General features: G+C 38.1%; 1 protein-coding gene across 1 annotated transcript in view; it reads right to left on the reverse strand.

The window, feature by feature from the left end:
* The window catches only part of AMMECR1 (AMMECR nuclear protein 1), a 105,682-nt gene that overhangs the window by 2,271 nt on the left and 84,367 nt on the right, over window positions 1-19,044 (reverse strand). The window contains exons 3-5 of the mRNA XM_036840693.1: window positions 16,657-16,771; window positions 3,161-3,251; window positions 1,669-1,765 (exon numbers count right to left, since the gene is read on the reverse strand). Coding sequence (XP_036696588.1) covers window positions 1,669-1,765; window positions 3,161-3,251; window positions 16,657-16,771 — 303 coding nt within the window. The remainder of the gene's footprint in view (window positions 1-1,668; window positions 1,766-3,160; window positions 3,252-16,656; window positions 16,772-19,044) is intronic.

Below are 19,044 nucleotides of genomic sequence, written 5' to 3' on the forward strand. Positions count from 1 at the left end.
TCTTTTGTGCCTTGTGTTCTACAGCTCCGTACTCGCTTGGTTCTCCCCCTGCCTCTCGGACTGCTCCTTATCTCTCTGGCTACTCATCCTACCCTCGCCTTGTAGGAGTTTCCTACATTTCTACCTTCAGTTCTTCTGCCCCTACGCTCTGTCCCAGCTCAGTGAACTCTTGCCTCACAGCTTCAACTATGTCCTCTTTACAGATGATCCCAAATCACCATCTCTAGCCATGAGCTCTACACACGTACATTTTCAGTGACCTATTGGACATTTCTATACAGATAGCCTAGGAAGCACTTCAAATCCAGAATCAATACGTTAATGTAACTCTCCCCAGTGTGGTCCCTCTCTTGGTGAAAGGGACTGCCTTGGTCCCTTTTATTGAGATGAAAGCCTTGACTTGCTCCTCTTCCCTACTTCCGAATGATGACTAAGTCCTTTCATTTTTCCCACAATATTTTCTTTTCCTTCCTTTCTTCCCATCCCACTGCCACAGCTCGTGTTAAGGCTCCCATTTTACCTTCTTTGGATTGCTGCCACAGATTCTTAGATAATAACAGTGTCTCCTAATTATTTTTCCTGTTTCCAATTCTAATCTTACACTTCCCCAAACCCATCTGTTCAGAACCCTTCAATGGCTACCAATTGCCTATAGCATCAGGTTTAAACTTCTTACTCTCTACCTTCTGGGCCGTATTTTCCCCAGTGACCACCTCCTCTATGTACACTGAGAGACCAACCAAATCAGACTATTGCAGATTCCTTAGAACTTGCCCCATACTTCGCCACCTGCATGCCTTGACTCACCAAGTTCTCTTTAAGTTAATCCCTTTCCTCCCCCACTTTCCACCTGTCAAATATTCTACTCATTCTTCAAGCCCAGCCTCACATCTACCTCCTCTTTGAAATTTTCTGTTATCCTCAACCCCCTCCTGGAATTCCTCTTTCCCTACTCTATGATCTCATATCATCTATCACATTCTGCTGTATATTAATAATTATTTTTGTACATGCCCTTCTATTCTCCTAGAATATGAACTCAGAGAGAGCAGCAATGCAGGCATTTTCAAATTTGTAACTCCTCAGAGCTGAGAATAGTCCATTTTTAGACTATAGGCATTCAATGTGGTTTTGTGGAATTAAAAGAAATGGAAACAGCAACCCATTTTCCCAAAATGTTTGATATTTTCCTTTTTAAATAAGTACCCCTATGAGCCCATGCAGAAATTCATTTAGCATTTGTGAGTCTAGCTCAATTGTGTTTTTCAGCAAGCTTTCTATCACTGCCAAAAGTCTAAGGTGAAATTCAAATTTGAGGACTGCTTATCGGGATCCTGGGGTTCTGCTAAGCAATGTCAAAAGCTGGCCAATTTCTAATTCAGGCAACTTTCTTCAATAATGTAGTCTAAAGGCTCAGAGGGCTTGCTTTAACAAAGCCAGAGTAAGCCCACAGAGCTACGATGCGAAGGATGGGCTCATACATCATATGGGCTTTACTGCCAAGCAGAGTTCATTGTATTCACCCTCAGTACAGCCCTGCCATTCATTTCCACTCTGTTTCAGAAAAGAGAAGCAAGTGTAGTTAGAGAGACCAAAGAAATCAAAAGGTTATAGGTATACGCATCAAAATGTACTGGTCAGCCTTGCACTAGGAAATGCCTTCTGTACCTGGTCAGTTTTATGGTTTTCCTGAATTCATTAGTAATCGGAGCTTTGTATCCTCCTTTCCTCAGTAAGGAGTCTATGGTCTGAATATGGTCCCATCCTGTGGAGAGCAGACCAGATAAAATACCAGTCAAGCACATGTAACAACCACCTTTGGTTAAATACAAAATGACTTTGTAGAGGTCAGCTATCACTGTCACCCACCCCTTTGGTCCTAAAAACAGTCACACAGAAGAGCTAAGATTTCATCCTGCACAGAAGCAGGGACACCATGGCACACCTTAAATTCTAGCTATCCCTGCTGGCTAGCAACATTGGCTTCTTTATCTCAACCGCATTCGAAGGCAAGGAGCCTGAGAGGCTGGCAGTAACTGCTCGGTCGTGTCTCAGTAACAAGCCACAAACATTGTACTCTCCTCTAACGGTGACATCTTTAAAAGGGAAGGAAAAGCCTCATTGAGCCAACTCAGTAGTACTTAGGACTCCCACACTAACTCATGGTAATCGCCATTTCTAACCGTATCTTCTGCAGGCTATCAAGTGCATCTGTGTGCAGCATTCAAAGGCATTTTTATGGGTTCTGACACGGGATGCACACTCATACCCGAGGCCCTCGACCTCTTATGTATGTTTTACAGAGTCAGTGGAACTACAGAATTAAGAAATTTTCGAAAGCAACCCAAATAAATCTGCAGATAGCTGCTTTAAAGACTAACGCTCTCATTTGGGGGTTTAATGATATTAAATTTTGTAGTTATATATCATATTTATATGAAACAGATATGGGAAAACCAAATTACCAATGCTTTCTGATGAGAAGAAAAGCTCCATGAGATAAAGAAGAGGTATTCATTTCAACTAACATGAAACTATAATTTAGTAGTGGCTAGAAAGGACAAGATACTACAGAGTGAAACGTTATTTTGTGTTATACTGGTAGTTCATAAAGGTTTGTGCTATATCTGTAAAATCAAAAAACGTTTGTTGATTAGGAACATATAAAACACTAATAGTTCATGTATTCTCAATGTTCCTTTTCTTCATGGGAAACTTACAATCTTAATAGTAGCAGAAGGAGTAATGGCAACCACCTAAGAAGGAAACATTTGATACTGACAATGAACGGTGCGGCTGATCGTCAAACTAAAGGCTTGTTTATGCCACAAGGCTACAGCCCAGTGGAATATGGGAAAATGGCACTTAAAATTCATAGCAAACCATTGCCTAAAATAAAGCCCAACTTTTACAAATCTATGCTTTTTTTGAAAGTATACTTTTATATGTTTTTGCTGCCAAACTTCAGTGCAGAGATTCAACTTCTGTGTAATTCACCGATTTCATACAGACATTGCAGTGGCAGCGATGGAAGAGTCATTTCTTATAATCTGACAGTGATCAATTACCAGATATAACTGCAAGGTCAGATAACGCATTTCAATTTGTATATTTGTTTAAATTCTTCACTAGATCATATGAAATAAAGTACAACAGTGACCTTGCTCCTTTGCAACCTCCGGTAGGTAGGTGGCGGTGCGTTTTGATCCTTTTTCATTGATGAATTCTATTCTAATGCCATGTACACCCACCTGAAAGAAAGTGGCAGTTTTATTAGTACAGTCTTCTTCATAGAAACAGAAAGAAAAAGTTATAATTTAACTTTCAGAGAATGCAGTTCTTCCTTTCCCCTTGCTTTTGGAAGGGCATATCTGTTTTCTCTTTCCGAAACACTAACTTTGAGGATTGAAGGCCGTTATGATGGCCACGGAGACTTGAAAACACTGATTTTTGCATGTGCCCAGCATGCACCGGGCTATGCCATTCTGTTTGGAACCAGGACCACCATTCTGAGGCTGTGTGTAGAATAAGACAATCGATGATGGCAAGAGTCCTGCCCCCACCCCCAAATTGTGGCTCATGACAATAAGGAACTAGACCAAGGGAACCGACTTCAGAGAGGTAGCAAGCAACCATCCTGCTTTCAGGAATAATCACCATTTCAGATTGAGTTCCAAAACTTCTGGGACTGCTGACTCTCTTCCCAAACTGTCTAGTCTCTTTGAAACCTTGAATTATATGTAGATAAACAAACACAGATAAGACTGAAAAAAATCTAACAATCAGATCCTGCATCGTCACCCATTACGGTATTTCTAAAAAAATGTATTATGGCTTAAAGCGTGCCGGTGGCAAACCCTCACTGTCTATCTACAACACTGCTGCCAAATCTGAGAGCAATAAAGATTTCAAATGACTTTGGGGCAGGGCATTTTTACATAGTTTCGTATATACTAACCCAGAGACCACTATAACTTTATTATGTGAAAGACAAACTTTTGATGGTACCCTAAAAAAGGTGGTCTCCTAAGTAAGTGTGGGTAATTTCTTGCTAATGTTTTAAGAAAGTAATGTACTTTTTCTCTGATCAGCATTCAGTCAAAAGGAATCTGTCCTGTCCCGTCATGTCTTACATAGAATAGTGTTTAGTGCTAAAGATCACAAAAAGTTCTTGTCTTCTTTATATACGCTGATAATAAAAATGACATTTCAAACGAATAACAACTCCATTCTGCTCTCCCAAATCTATGGTTGCTTTAGATCAAGGGTTCCCAGGTGGAGTTTAAGGTTGTCCAAGGTCCAGGAGGGAAGATGTTAAGACCAGGTAAACATTTTTACCGGAGAAAGGGGCTTCTTTTCAGAGCAGGTGGCTATATCCATTCATCTGTATGGAGGTAAAGGTCTAGAAGAGGAAAAGGGGTCCATGAAAACTTCTTTTGCTTCTTCTGCACTTAGCCTGAAATTTCCCAGTTTTTCAGGGAATAGGAAGTCCTCTGGAAAATCCATTTTATTTTTTCCCCAGGTCTTCACATATCCATCCATTAGAGTCTGTCAGATCTTCTGAGCAGTTGATGTTTTTTTATTAAAGCCTATCTCTGTGGCTATTTCTTCTATCTAATATCAGTATTCTTATGAATATCCTTCTGCTGAAAATGCAATCAGGGCAGCTGTTTAAAAACTAACACAGTAAGGCCTCTCATACCCTGTGGGAAATGACTGTGGACAGCTGAGAAGAAATATGAGTGCTTAGCTATCAGGCATTTCCAGGATAAAGGACATCTACTAATCTCCCTAGTGCCTGACACGTTATGGAGACAATGACAGATTTGCAACAGTTTCTGTATACTGACTTTCTGATCAGTGACTTTGAATTTTTTTCCTTCAACAATATTAGATCCTTCATAATTTGTTTTTAAAAACATACGGCATAAATAATTTATGCTCCCATCATTCACTGAGGTGAATTCTGCAACTTCAACTCAATGTATCAAAAATCTATCATGTTAAAATTGAAAAGAATTTTGGTGTTTATTAAGGTGTCTCATCAAAACTGTGAAAGGAAGACTGTTTCCCTATCTGGGAGATGAGAATGTTAGACTCAATCAGTGCTGTTTAATTGGTATGGGGTCGGGGTGTGGGCTGCGAAGGTTATCAGAACTTCCGGTTTCCTACTTCAGCAAGTATAGTTTGTAAAAAGAATAAGTCCCCAGGTGATCTTTATTCCGGGTTAACTAGATAACCTCTAATAATCAGTCTAGCTCTGACAAACTGTGGCTAAGTATTGGGGGGGAAAAAAAGTAATTTACGCAAATTGGAGGTGATTTAGACATAAATCCTTTCTTCATAGGAGTACATTCTGTGCTATTCAACAAAAATGACAGAGATTTTGAAGCCTAGTAATTTAAAAATGAAAAGAGGTAAGACCAATTGCATGGTATGCAAATAATATCTTAATAAAGATATATGCATATGAAGAGGTTAAGACCAAACTGGAAGGACATGTTGACCAAAATAAAAATTACTCATGGCTAAAACTGATTTACTGTTGTATTTTGAGAAGGCCCCCCCATCAAATTTGACATGAAAGAAATTACCCAAATTCCCCCATTTTGAATTAGTACCACATTTACAATTTTTTATTCTTTTCTGTGTTCCTACGATTCTGAACAATCAAAAGCCCTGTAAATTGAACGGTAGGTATGGTGATTTTCAAGTGATTCCTTTGTGAGAAATAACTTATTTCATAGGTCAAAAATATACTCCACAGAGATATAAAGCCAAAGCCAGAGTGACTCATTTTTTTTTTCAACTAGTGGAATCAGGAGAATGGTAATAATGTTCTGAACAGAATCAAAGTATAATAGCCTTTTATCAGCTGTTGAGCAACAGCATCTTGCTCCCAGAACCACAGACGCCACCAAGTAGTCATACTGCGCAATCAAAACAGGAGAGTGGAAAATGGCCTGCTGTGGAGACTGACCCAATCTGGCCAACCTGTGGAAATCACTGGCTTTGCAAATTAAGTCATCTCCACTGAAATGAGCACCAAAGCGAATTCTGTACTGTTGGAGGGAGGCATCTGTCACAGCTGCAACTCCAGAATGGAACCCTCGTGTGTAATAATTGAATCCTCCCTTCAACAGACTGGAGAATCCTTCGGGCCAGCAGCGTCCCAAGAGACAAAGGCTCTAGCTGCAGTGATCAGCTAGATAAGAGATCAGCTAACCAGGGCTCTGGGATTCCTTGAAGCAAACTTGCTAGAAAACTCTATCGCAGTAACTTTCCATTTCTCAGGATGGATAAGGAGTTAGCATATGGGAAAACTATGTCACCAAACACCCCTAACCACCACTGCCCGAAGTACAGCCAGGTGAGCAAAAGCTGGAGACGTGCAAATCTAGCCTTATCGGAGTCTTCAGGTCATTTTCAAAATTATTAGAAGGTCTGGGGAGAAAAATGCTTTCAAGGTCCATCAGCTGTGATAATGTCCTTTTAATCAAGACTGTACTTTTGCTAAGCAAAGCTATAAATCAACTCGAATGGTAGCAAATTAAATGTAGGACTTATAGATAAGAGGATATGGAATTAAACAGAGCTGTATCTGTGTGTGCTGTGAGCGAACATTAAGAGCAGTTCAACAGATTCCTATTTCATGTTAAAAAGAAAGCCATATTTATTCCGAACCTTTCCAAAGCAAGTGATTTTTATTAATGCTATTATACAATCTTTTGTTTTTAACATCACCCAGAATGATTAAATATCAAGATTAATGTTAGGACCCTAAAATATATCTTGATTATTCTGGAGTTGATTATTCAGTGTGGGGATTATGCATCCCCAACTCCCCCTGGCCTCGGCCTCATCCTCTTTCCTCCCTTGTCCATCTCTCTATTTGTTCACCGCTCTATCAGAGAGCATGTGGGCACAGGGAAAAGAGATACACGCAAATTAATCAATTTTGCTACATAGTAAAAAGGTTTGGTAGGAGAAGAGATTATAAATAATGGCTAAAGTGAAGCTTCTAGACTGTCTGCAGATTTCATTTATCCTCGTTATCTGGTCCCTTGTTAGAAACGTGGCTTCATTTAAAATTATTACCCCCTAATGCAGTGACTCTCAACACAGGAACATTAAAAATAAGTGCCCTCTCCCTCCTCATTATAATACATAGTCCATATTATGCTCTGCTCAATTGCACAAAGTTTAAAACACCCTAGTCTGTCTATAAGGCAAGTGTTAGTCCTATAATCCACTAGCAGCACTACAAAAGGGTCTCGCTTTTACTTGTGAGCCTAATCAGCAAGCCAACAATCTGGATATGCTGAAACATGAAAAAGTCATCTGGCTAAAAGCATCAGTGAGTATAAAATGTGCTCTGGTTAAGTGGAGTAGGGCTCCATGCAAGCCTTGGACCATTTGGGTCCCCAGTTACCTACACGGTCCTGACCCTCAAAGCTAAATCTGCCCCTGATCACATCCCGGCCAATAAAACCAATTTACTTCCTCAGGTTCATCCTGTCTTAGCAGTGTCACAGTTAGTCCCACTCGTCCCCATTTTCAGAACCAAATGTTGGGTTTCCCTGTAACGGTATGGCCATAGCTCACTCCACTGATTTTCAGTGGGTTCACCTTGAATAAAATAAAAAATATCAGGAGATCAAAGAATCGAAGGTTTGTCTGACATGGCTTTGTTGCTGATATCATTTGGCAAAACGGGCTTTGCAATTAACAAAGCAGCCAGTTGCTGGTCATTCATGAAAGACTGACCTGCCAGGCTCAGTATGGCAGTTCCATTGAATTGAATGGAAGGACTCTGTTTCTAAGGAGAGGACACCCCCTAACTTCCAGAGGCTGGCATCATAGGAGACACACACGCTCTCTCACAAAACAGCCCGTGGTACCACGGACAGAAACAAACACTGCATTGGACAACCTATGGGTCTGACCCAGAGTCTGGTGTTTCTAATATTTGTAGGAGGACAAAGCCACAAGTGATATTTTTGCCTGAAAGCGCAAAACCCATAACGCAGCACCTTCAACTCATTCACTCATAGCCCCACGGTACCTTTTGCCCCATCCCCAGCTCAGACTTCTGCAGACTGACTCTTCCTCTTCCCAATGAAAGCAAATTCCACATAAAAGAAGAAAATACTCCAAACTTGGGTCTCCACCAAGAATAGTTCTTATTTGAGCAAGAAAAATTAGCATTTTCATCATAAAGGCTGATGACAATTTGCACAGATCATAATGAAACACTTCCCCCAATCCTGATAATGTCGACTACACAAAAATAAGGTTGACTACGTATTGATTGTCCAGATCTGCCCATCAAATCCTCAAAGTTGTGATTCCTCAACGCTTTAATCCACCCATCAACTTCAGAAGTTAAGTCTGAAGTTTTGAAAGTGCCCATCTGATTAACAATTAACACTTAACAATTAACAATGGTTAACAATTAACACTTCAGAATCTGGCCAAATAATAAATTTTAAAAACAGTGTTGCTGCAATTCAGGGGTTTTTTCTCAGTAATTTTTACTTTTGTAAACCTTAAAAATTATAAACATGGATTTTTTTTTGTTTATAAAAATAGTACATGCATATTACCAAAAAAAAAATCCCTTTTGAAAAGTATAAAGGAGAAAATAAAGATGACGTGTAATCCTAGTACCAGCTAGAGACAACTCTTGCCTTCGTGACTTAAAAAATAATCTTCTCTTGAACCAAATGAGATGTCGCCAAGGACTATATTGTTAGGCTGTTTTTATCCATTATCTGACCAGTTCCTGTAGCTGTACTTGCTTTCAAATCTCCTTCAAGTGACAAGCTCTTAAAAGCAGAAGAAATACTACAAAAATAAATCAAAAAGGGTAATTGACTGCAAAACCATCACTTGGGCACAAGTAACCTTTTAATATATTCTACTATAAAAACTCCACTTCACCATCTACCTCAGCTGAGGTTTGTTTTTTTTTCCCCCCTGTTGTTATTTTGTGAAAACAACTGCAAAGGTCTCCTTGACCAAAATACATATAAGCTGCTCTTCTCTAAAATCCCTGCAAATCAGACACCTTTAGCTTAGAAATTAGTTTGGTCTCCATGGACCAATTCTTGGCTTTTGCAGAGCTTACCAAAAGACCAATTAGTGCCAATTTTGATTCATGTAGGAGATGTAGGAGACTTAGACATCTTGTCTATCAGGAACATAAGGCTGCCAATTTATTTCACAAAGGCCACTGAACAACAATCTGAAAACTTGTATTTTAACTAATAGACGTGCAACTCTAAAATACCTGGACTAGCTAATAATCACCCCCATGAACTTTGAAAGAATTAGTTAAGATTTTAAAATAAAGCATGGCTAATGAAGAGGTGCTCTGAAAAGCTATGAAGCCAAACATGTTTATATATCATTTGCAGTGAAAGAAACTGTTCTTACTCTAAGGTTTTGCAGGGAACAAGAGACAGCTCAGAATGCAATTAAGGAAAAAAAAGAAAACCTATTCTCTGTAATGATTAATTATAATGAGCATTCCTTAAAAATTGAACATCCTGAAGCTTTCCAAGGAAAGTTCAGGCAACACAGGTGACCTTTAAATAAAAAGCCTGCTTTTTGTCAAAAGTTAGAAAAGTGCATTCCTACCATTTTTTAAAAGGGAATGAGGAAGGGGGTGACTTTACAGACAAGGAAACTAAAGTAATAAAATTTTCTTAAAACCTAGAGATGTGATTTAGTTTGCTTTTCAAAGGCTGGGGAAAAAAATACCTCTTGCAAATGTACCCAATATAAAAATAATGTTTGCCTGATAAGAAACTGAGAAAAATCTTATACACATTACAACTGTACATTGAGTATCTGACTCAATACGGTGTTACTCAGTCTACAAGAGATTTGTTCCTAAAAAGTTCCATATGGGTTGAGCTTATGTAAATGAATTAATCTTCAAGTCATGAGGAGGATAGTAAAGAAACCCTATAGTGTGTCCTTCTGCAAAGGAAAATATCTATTTGTAAAGTGAATAATCACTCCCTAATATGTTTGCTTAATTTAGATTTATACATATAATGTTGACTTAGAGGATGATGCAGTAATATAATAGAAGCATATATGGTTTAGAATAGAGTATTTTTCTTCCTGAAGAAAATCCTTTTGTGAAAAAGAAATCTAGAATGTACAATTTTAAAAACTGGACTATCTTTTACTTTGTTTCCTACATTTAAGTTGGCAATGGCCATTTTAAAAGTTAGGGACCTCTTATGACTTCTAAATGGCTAGCAGTGATTGATTCCCTGGAAGTAAAACGAAACAAGCCATTTTTAAAACGGGAGTCACAGCGTCACACTGTGTCAGCATCCAGAGAAACCTTAGGAATTATCTAGTCCAACTTTTCCAGCTTCCTGGTGAGGAAACGGAGATCCAGAAAGGTCACCAAGCTGGGTAGTGGCCGTTAGGAAGAGAACCCGAGTCCCCTCATTCCCACAATTCAGTACTCTCTTTTTATCAAATGCCAGGGATACACACACAGAGTCAAACTGTACAGGAAAGAGTAGACTGGAATGCAACTACTAGGGAAAGGGCTGGAAGAATTTATGGATTTGGGGGAAGAAGCAGGAAAACGTTCCCACCACCAAACAACACACTGGGAGGGAAGCAGGAAGCAACTGGAGGAGGCCTGAGAATGGACTACAGCAGCCCATTTCACTAAGAGTATCAACAGCCAATGTAAAGTTTTATGCATTATATCACCTTCTAGAAGTCACTTTACTTTGTTCGGCTTGCTTCCTCACTAGGCTTCTGATACATTGAATTGTTGATTCACAGCAAATTCTTTCTAGATGGCCAGGAAGCCTGAAGCATTCCTTTCCCAATGTTCCACAGCACTTGAAAAAACATTTAAAGTAGAGCATCAGGACAAAGACTAAATTACCATAATGATAGTGACATCTTATACAACAACCTCAAGGTCCCTGAGAAAATACTGTGAAAAACATTTTCTTGGATATATGAAGCCTATGTATTTTTTTAAAGAGGCAGAAATCTTCAGTTAGAAGAGAAGGAAAACATAGTGTATATCACAGTTGGGAAAAAATAACCAAGGGTTGGGGGTTGACAGAACATGTACCACTAGAAGTCATTTCACTTGGTGACTTTGTGAGTCATGCTAATCATCTGTGTATGAATGGGAACACTGTTTTCAGTGGAACATTAAGAGGATCTAGAAAAAGGTAAACCTTTAAGTGGGGAGAGAGGGTGAAAAGAAGAACATGAACTTCTAAAATATATGCGAGATAATGATGGCAGCTGATTTATTCATCTCATCTGTTTACTCATGAAGGTTGCTACAAAAGCTCCCTATTATTAACTGCAACTGACCACGTCAGAAATCAGCTGTGATCATTCAAGAGGTGTGCTTTGGAGGCTGCTTTCAAAGTGAAGTGCAGCTCTCTGAGTACCAGCAGTCCAGCAAGCTTGGGTGCTTTAGGGACAGAGTGAGACTAGGGGCTTGAGGTCTAGCTTTATAGTCTGGGGACAGATTTTTGGCGTCACATAAGGATCATGCTGGCCAGCCCCACCCAGCATGGGTTTATTCCATGTAAGTGTTGGGTGCTATAAAGGAACCGTCTGCCTTAGGACCACAAGTGACAGCTGTATACACAGGTGAGATCTCAGTGATTTGGGGAGCTAGATATAGCAAAAAGTACCTTACGGTTTGTGAAAATGTCAGTAATCTATTGAAATATGATCTGAAGGTCTACTTCAGAATACAAAAAATATTTCTTCCTCATACCTTCAAAATGATCTTGTCTCTAAAGCAGAGATAAAAGATGCCTGACTACAATTTATAAAATATTTTGACGTCTGTCAGCAAATTGCTACATCGGTTCCCCACAGGATCACTGGTAGCATACTTGCTATACAAGTTCTTCTACAAACAAAAAGCTTATTCATTTATATCTCCCTGAAAATGAGCAGCTAGTAGATGACACACCTAGAATCATCCCACGAGTCAAAACTCCAGGGATTGTGATGTCATTGGTTTTATCTTCTTTCAGATCTTTAAAAGGAAGCATGGCTCCCAAATAGTGTAACTATACAAGTTCTAGGCTCTGTATCATTTTAGAGGACTCCAACATGCTGCATGAGCTTTTCTTTCTTTCTAAAATGCCACGTCTGTCAGCCATGCTGCCATTCAGAATTAAGAGAGTGTTGTCGATTGAAGAACACAGAACAATGGTGATAAGTTTCTGTGTTCAAACACAAGGCAGATCACTTCAGATTTCTCCCTAGGGGAGCAATTTTCCTCATTTAACAATCATTTTAGTCTTGTAGGTAGATATTTCTACTTATCAGCAATGAATTTTTTTCCCCAGTTCAATCACTCCTCATTCTTCTCATGCCTACCAGGGCAATAAGTAGATCATGATGCGGGCAATGATAAGGGAGGGACCACTGTTCCAATTTGTCTTTACAGCCTTTTGTGGCTGGCTTTGTTGTTTTTAATGACTACCCAGGTTCCTTGAGAGGCTACCTACAGACACTCATTTTAAATGTATAATTACTACTTTGAGGAAATATAACAGATGGAAGCATTACTGATCATTCTGTCAATTCAATAGTGACTTGAAATTAATCACATCCACTTGTGAAACCATTTAATTAGAGACATGTTACCAGAAGACAGCTCCCAAACAGGCTGAGTTAAAAACCTTGGGTGGAGAGTAACTGCCAGCCCTGTGGCAGTTCACTTGTCATTTGAAAATTAGGTGTCTATTACCACTGGTCACATCCCTCATCCTCATGACCACAGGGATGTCTTTCTTGTTGCTGAAGTTACCTAACTCTACCCTTGGGGACTTCTAGACTTTGCCCTCTCCCTGCATTGATCTGGGCATTTTTGTCCCTTTAATTAGGAATTCTACTGCAGTAACACGCTGCACCGGTGGGGGTCAACTCTCAAACTGTACTTCCACCAGAAAAGCCCTATGTTAGAGGCTTCTGCTCATATGAAACATACTCATTACCAATCCTTGACTTAAAAATTCTCTATTGAAATTCTGTAATCATCTCCTGTTTCCCTCTCTGGCATAAACATGTATAGCACCTTGCATTTCCTGTTAAAACGAGACACTTATGGTGAAAAGGATATTTCATTCTTGGAAGAAAAGGTGTACCTATTTGACAGTGTGAAATTTCTCAAAGTGAAACGTATACCTTCATAATATAGACTGACACCTCATAAAGGAAATCCACAATATAAATAATTAACTTATATACAAAGGTAAACCATAAACGAAGACTTCCCCATAGTCCTCTTTTTAATAGTGACTGTAAATTTAATATGATCTCAGTTACATAAACAAATATGCAGTTTTATTGATACAAAGACACAGAAAAAGAAGAGAAATAATTCCAAACCATTAACAGTGGTTATCTCAGAATGGTGTGACCGCAAATGGCTTGCATTTCTTTCTTTATATTTTTTGAATTTTTAAAGTTTTCTTCTTAGAATTACTATATTATTATGGACAGTAGGTTTAAATACATACATATATATGCATATGTGCCTCTTTATTGTGGTAAAATACACATAACATAAAATTTACCATTTTAACCGCTTTAAAGTGTACAATTCAGTGGCATTAAGTACATTCACAATGTTATACAACCATCACTACTATCCAGTTCCAGAACATTATCATCACCCCCAATGGAAACCCTGTACCCATTAAGCAGTCACTTCCCATTCGCCCTGGCAACCACTAATCTGCTGTCTATCTTTATGGATTTGCCTACTCTGGATATTTCATATAAATAGAATCATACAGTATGTGGCCTTTGTGTCTGGCTCTTTTCACTTAGCATAATGTTTTCAAGGCTCATTCCTGTTGTAGCATGTATCAGTACTTCATTTCTTTTTATGAATAATACTCAATTGAATAATACTCAATTGTATGGCTATAATGCATTTTGTTTATCCAGTCATCTGTTGATAGACATTTGGGTTGTTTCCACCTTTTGGCTATTGTGAATAGTGCTGTTATGAACATTCATGTGTAAGTTTTTGTTTCAACATCTGTTTTCATTTCTTTGGGGTATATACCTAGGAGAGGAATGTTATTGACATATGCTTTTTTTAAAATGTCTTTAATTCTACTTTGGCATTCTGTGTTTAAAGTAGCAATGCTTTTTCAGAATTATTAAGGATAACCCTAATAATATCATTCTTATAATAATACCATTCCATTTTCAATCACTGATTATGGTACATTTTTTTTTAAAGGCCAAATCACGTTCTTTTCAAAAATGTAATTTTCATCCTTATTCTTTGGGAACAAATTTCTTTTATGCTAAATACTTTAAACTATGATGAACTAACTGAAAAGGACAGTCTTTTCCTCTTAGCATAGCCATTCTAGCAGTACCTAAATCACTTTCAAATGCTTATATATTAAAAGTACAAAAATATATGTATTTTGTTGTTGTTGTTTCTTTAAAAGAAGAGCATCACTAAATAGACATCAATATTTAAACCTTAAGGGATGTATTAAATATACAATACCAAGTAGAAGCATACAGAATCTTCCAGAAATTCAAACTGGCAGATGGTGATCAGAGAGGATAAATACACCCTCAAAGAGTACACAGTACCAATTCTTAGAGTTCTACCTCCCACCCTCCCAACAGAAAGATGATACGTCTCATGAACATAAAAGCCCAATAATATCAAGGTTCATTTTAGCTGTAGACAGTACTTGACGTGGGCTAAAGAAGATGATGGTGTGCTTACCCACACCTATTTAACAACTTTCCCCAGAACACATGCACACACGTTTATGCAATAAACATTCATGTACATGCCACACATGCACACTTATGCACACACGAATGCACGCCCTCCCCCCAGAACCGTACTTCCAACTCAGTGGCTGCAAGTAAGGGAAGAAGTGTTTTTGTAGCTCAATCATCCCTTAGGTGTCAGGCTTTTTCTGTTATCACTCCCATCCCCACCAATACACACACAGCACCCTTCAATTCAGAAAGCAGGAATAAAATTCTAGCTGGAGAAGAGGGAGTAGTCTCCTTAAAACAGTCAAAGAACCACCCAAACTGTAATATTTGTTAATAAGTAAGGGATATGATTTGGGACCATTTAAAAGTGAAGTACTGGGAATATTTCTATAATATCGGTGGACTTCTCTTTACGAAAAATTCAAATAGGAACAATAAAACCTATAGAAAACAATCAGTTAGGAAATTTTAATCCCATAAAAGATTTTACACACTCCAACTTTCCCAGGATCAACACTATCAACAAATTCTATTTTTTCCTTTAGAAAAAAATCTTAAGATGCTTTCGTATTCTAATAATGCTCCCAAAAAACCCTACCACAAAATGCAGAAAGGAACTCTTTCATCCTACTCTCTGCAGAATTTTTTAAATAGCTCTGGCATAAAAACAATGTTTATATCACAGAGATTTTTTTCAATGAAGATTACGAACTTTATAAATGTCTTTTTCTCTGTGTGGAAAAACTGAATCGCAGTGGAGTAAGTTGTCCAAAGTCTCACAAGGAATGAGGGGAAAGCCAAAAATGAAATTAACTGTCAAGAAAGTGGTCTGTCCACAAAGCAAAATATCTCAGTTATCATGGGGGACAGTCATTCTAAAAAGGCAGTAGAATTAAACATGTTATATCATGATGATACAGTCATGTCATTTATGAGTGTGTGTACACACAAGAATGCCCTGTATATCACTGAATTCCCATTGTTTAATTCTTATAGCACTTACTTCTTCGTGCTTGTGTATACTCCTTTTCTCTGCTATTAGACTCTAAGATGTTTATGGCAGGGACCAAATCTTAACACTTTTGTACATGTAGCACATGCCTTGAATACAGTAATAAGCAGTCAGGTAACATGGGTATGTTTGCGTGTAAAATTTCATAGACATACACTCAACTAACTCCCCCCAACCACCAAAACAAATCATGGTGAGAACTTTGAACTTCCTTAACAACTCAACCCCACATACTAACGAAGAACAAAAATATGATCAATATAGGCTACTCTGATAATCCCAACGCACAGAGACACCCTAGATATATACCCTTACCTGTTAGTGTGTGTAAATACACAGATTAAGGTAGCCAAGAATGAATTAGCATGGTTTACCTGTAGTTAACCAACACCGTGTTATTATCCATGAGCTGATTTCCCCAACTGGTGTATTATCCTAACCCTTTTGCTCCTTGTTTCTGTGATGTATCCTCTGACCACCTTAACTGCTTGATGGCAGTCATGCCAGAGTGCATTGGAATGGAAATAAGAGGAGAAATAAATTCCAATCAGTCCTGCCTACTACTTGTTAACAGCTTTTATGAGGTGCTGTAGTGAAGTAATAGGATAAAAATGAAGAGCAAATTCAGTTTGGGGGATTAAAACAACACAGGGTACTTTGCCTTTAAAAAAAAAAAAAGAAAGAAAAACTCCTTCGCTCACAATCTCATTGATCAGCTGTGAGGTTTATCCAAGTTACTCTCCACCTCCATTACAATAGGAAATGGGCTGAAAGAGTTATTTTCTGGGCCTAATTTTTAAACAATTACTCAGGAGTTACTTTCATTTTTCTTTAAAAATTCTCTATAGCCTTACCTCCCAGTCCAAATAATCACAGACGTCTTCGAAGTTAGTGAGCAGAGACACTGAGCAGAACAGCCGCGGCAGCTCGTCCCTTGTCATTGGGGGAAAACGGCTATCTTTAAGGGCACTGTTGAAAACAAAGCAAATATTAAAGCAATCACTAGATATGGGAGTTCTTAGTTTCAAAGGCAGGCAATCATTTGAAAAAGGTATGAGATTAAAAAAAAATCTCAGGTGAGAAAGGTGCCCAAATCTTCAAGTGTATTCACAGGCTCCAAAGATTTTAGAAGTCGTTATTTTTGTTCATTCAGTAGATTGTGTTTACTAGCCAATCCTGTGACCAATTCAGTTGTAAAGAGTGAATGATCAATTACATTTCCTGTACAGTTATTTCCTTGTATGTTTCCCTGTTACTTATAGAACCTGACAATGTTTTATTTTACTTTTGAGGAGAATAAAAACCAGAGTAGTGGAAACTCGTGGGAAGACTTCTGGATCTAGCACTGTTGGAAAAAATATATACATATTTCATGTTGTTAAAAAAAAAGGTTCGTACTAGGTTGGCCAGTTACCATAGAACAGCATATAAAGAGTTCAAAAAAAGATAATTTTATTTTCTTCAAGCAAAAGAAATCAAAGAAAATGAAAATAATCATGCAAATTACACACTAAAAATACAAGGATTTCAGGCCCCGTATAAAGGATAATTCAAGATATGACTCAAAAATTGTGAAACTTCAGGAAATAGGGCTAATCTTAGGAAATAAAATTATGATTAGGAGACCATTAATCACATCAATGGATTTCTGAGTACATCAAGTCTGACTGGACCCTGTAATCAAGGGTAGTGTACCACAGTGCCTAACTCTAGAAAAACCCAACTGTAAAGGACAAAAACGTTGGAAGATCGTAATTCTTCCTACAACAGTAGAATAGACAATGTAGAAAATACAGTAGAAAATACAAAGACACACACACACCACACACACACACACCACACACACACACACACACACACATAGGCACTGTGTGTTCCTTGTACTTTTAAAAGAAACCACTTCCTGGTCAAGAAAACAAACACACCTCTGATTACACACTATATTAATGGCACTGCTGGCATTTGCGCCATCGCTCTCCAAATGTCCTATAAAGTAGAGCCAGGCTTAGAAAATGTTTTCACAGATTAATCCTTAGAGGTTAAAAACTTAGAGCCTACAAACTGCTTGGGTCATAACAAAGTTCCATGACCTTTGGAAATAATTCCTTTTTCAGTGAGCTCCTCATTGTTGGATTTTCTTTTTTCCATCCCTTCCTTTGCATTCAGAAACTCACTCACTCTATTGTACAAATATACCCCTATGTTTGTAAGTATTTTCAATACATTTTGGTGCTCATTCTATCCTGCTATACAGAGGAAAATGCTTACAGAAAGATAGAGATGTTATATATAAAGCATACATGTTTTTCCCCATTCGAGGAGCCAAGATTAACCAAGAAAATCAGGAAATCTGTGATAATTCATACTCTGAGAACAGCACTTCACTACTTTATAATTTAACAACATAAATTTCCTATGGCTTGGCTTCTTTTATTTTCCAACTGGCAAATAAAGTTTTAAAAAATATTCTCAAGTTCTCATTCAAAGCCAAGATAAAGACATATATGGTGTGTGTGTAACGTCCCCCCAGCCCCAGACCTGCCACAGGAGAGAAGTTCTAAAATACAGACCAGAAGAATCCCATGCATAAAAACCCAAAGGCCAGTCACACTTTCAGTTTTCCTTGTGAAAAGCAAAAGAGGGGAAAAGAGCCTTATACATTAGAATAACATAAAATATAATTTTTAGGGTTATAGATTTTTATTGTGGTAATATACATAACATAAAAATTACCGTTTTAACCATTTTTAAGTGTACATTCCTATGGGATTAAATACATTCACATTGTTGTACAACCACCATCACCAACCATCTCCAGAACGTTTTTTATCTTGCCCAACTGCAACACGGTACCCATTACACACCAGCTCCCCATTCCTCCCTCCTCCCAGCCCTTGGCAAAAATGTTGTAATTTAAATACACTTTTATAATTTCAAATAATTATAGTAATATAGTCGCAAATGTTTTTCATATATAACAGCTTTATTGACATATAATTCACATACCATAAAATTCACCCTTTTAATGTACACAGTTCAATGGTTTTTAGTATATTCAGAATTGTACAATCATTACCCCATCCAATTTTAAAACATTTCATCACACCAAAAAGAAACCCTATACCCATTAGGAGTCAGTCCCTATTCTCCCCTCCCCCCAGCTCCTGGCAAGCACTAATCTCCTTTCTGTCTCTATGGATTTGCCTGTTCTGGACATTTTATGTAAGTGGAGTCATACAATA

Source organism: Balaenoptera musculus, chromosome X (genome assembly GCF_009873245.2).
Source record: "Balaenoptera musculus isolate JJ_BM4_2016_0621 chromosome X, mBalMus1.pri.v3, whole genome shotgun sequence".
NCBI lineage: Eukaryota > Metazoa > Chordata > Mammalia > Artiodactyla > Balaenopteridae > Balaenoptera > Balaenoptera musculus.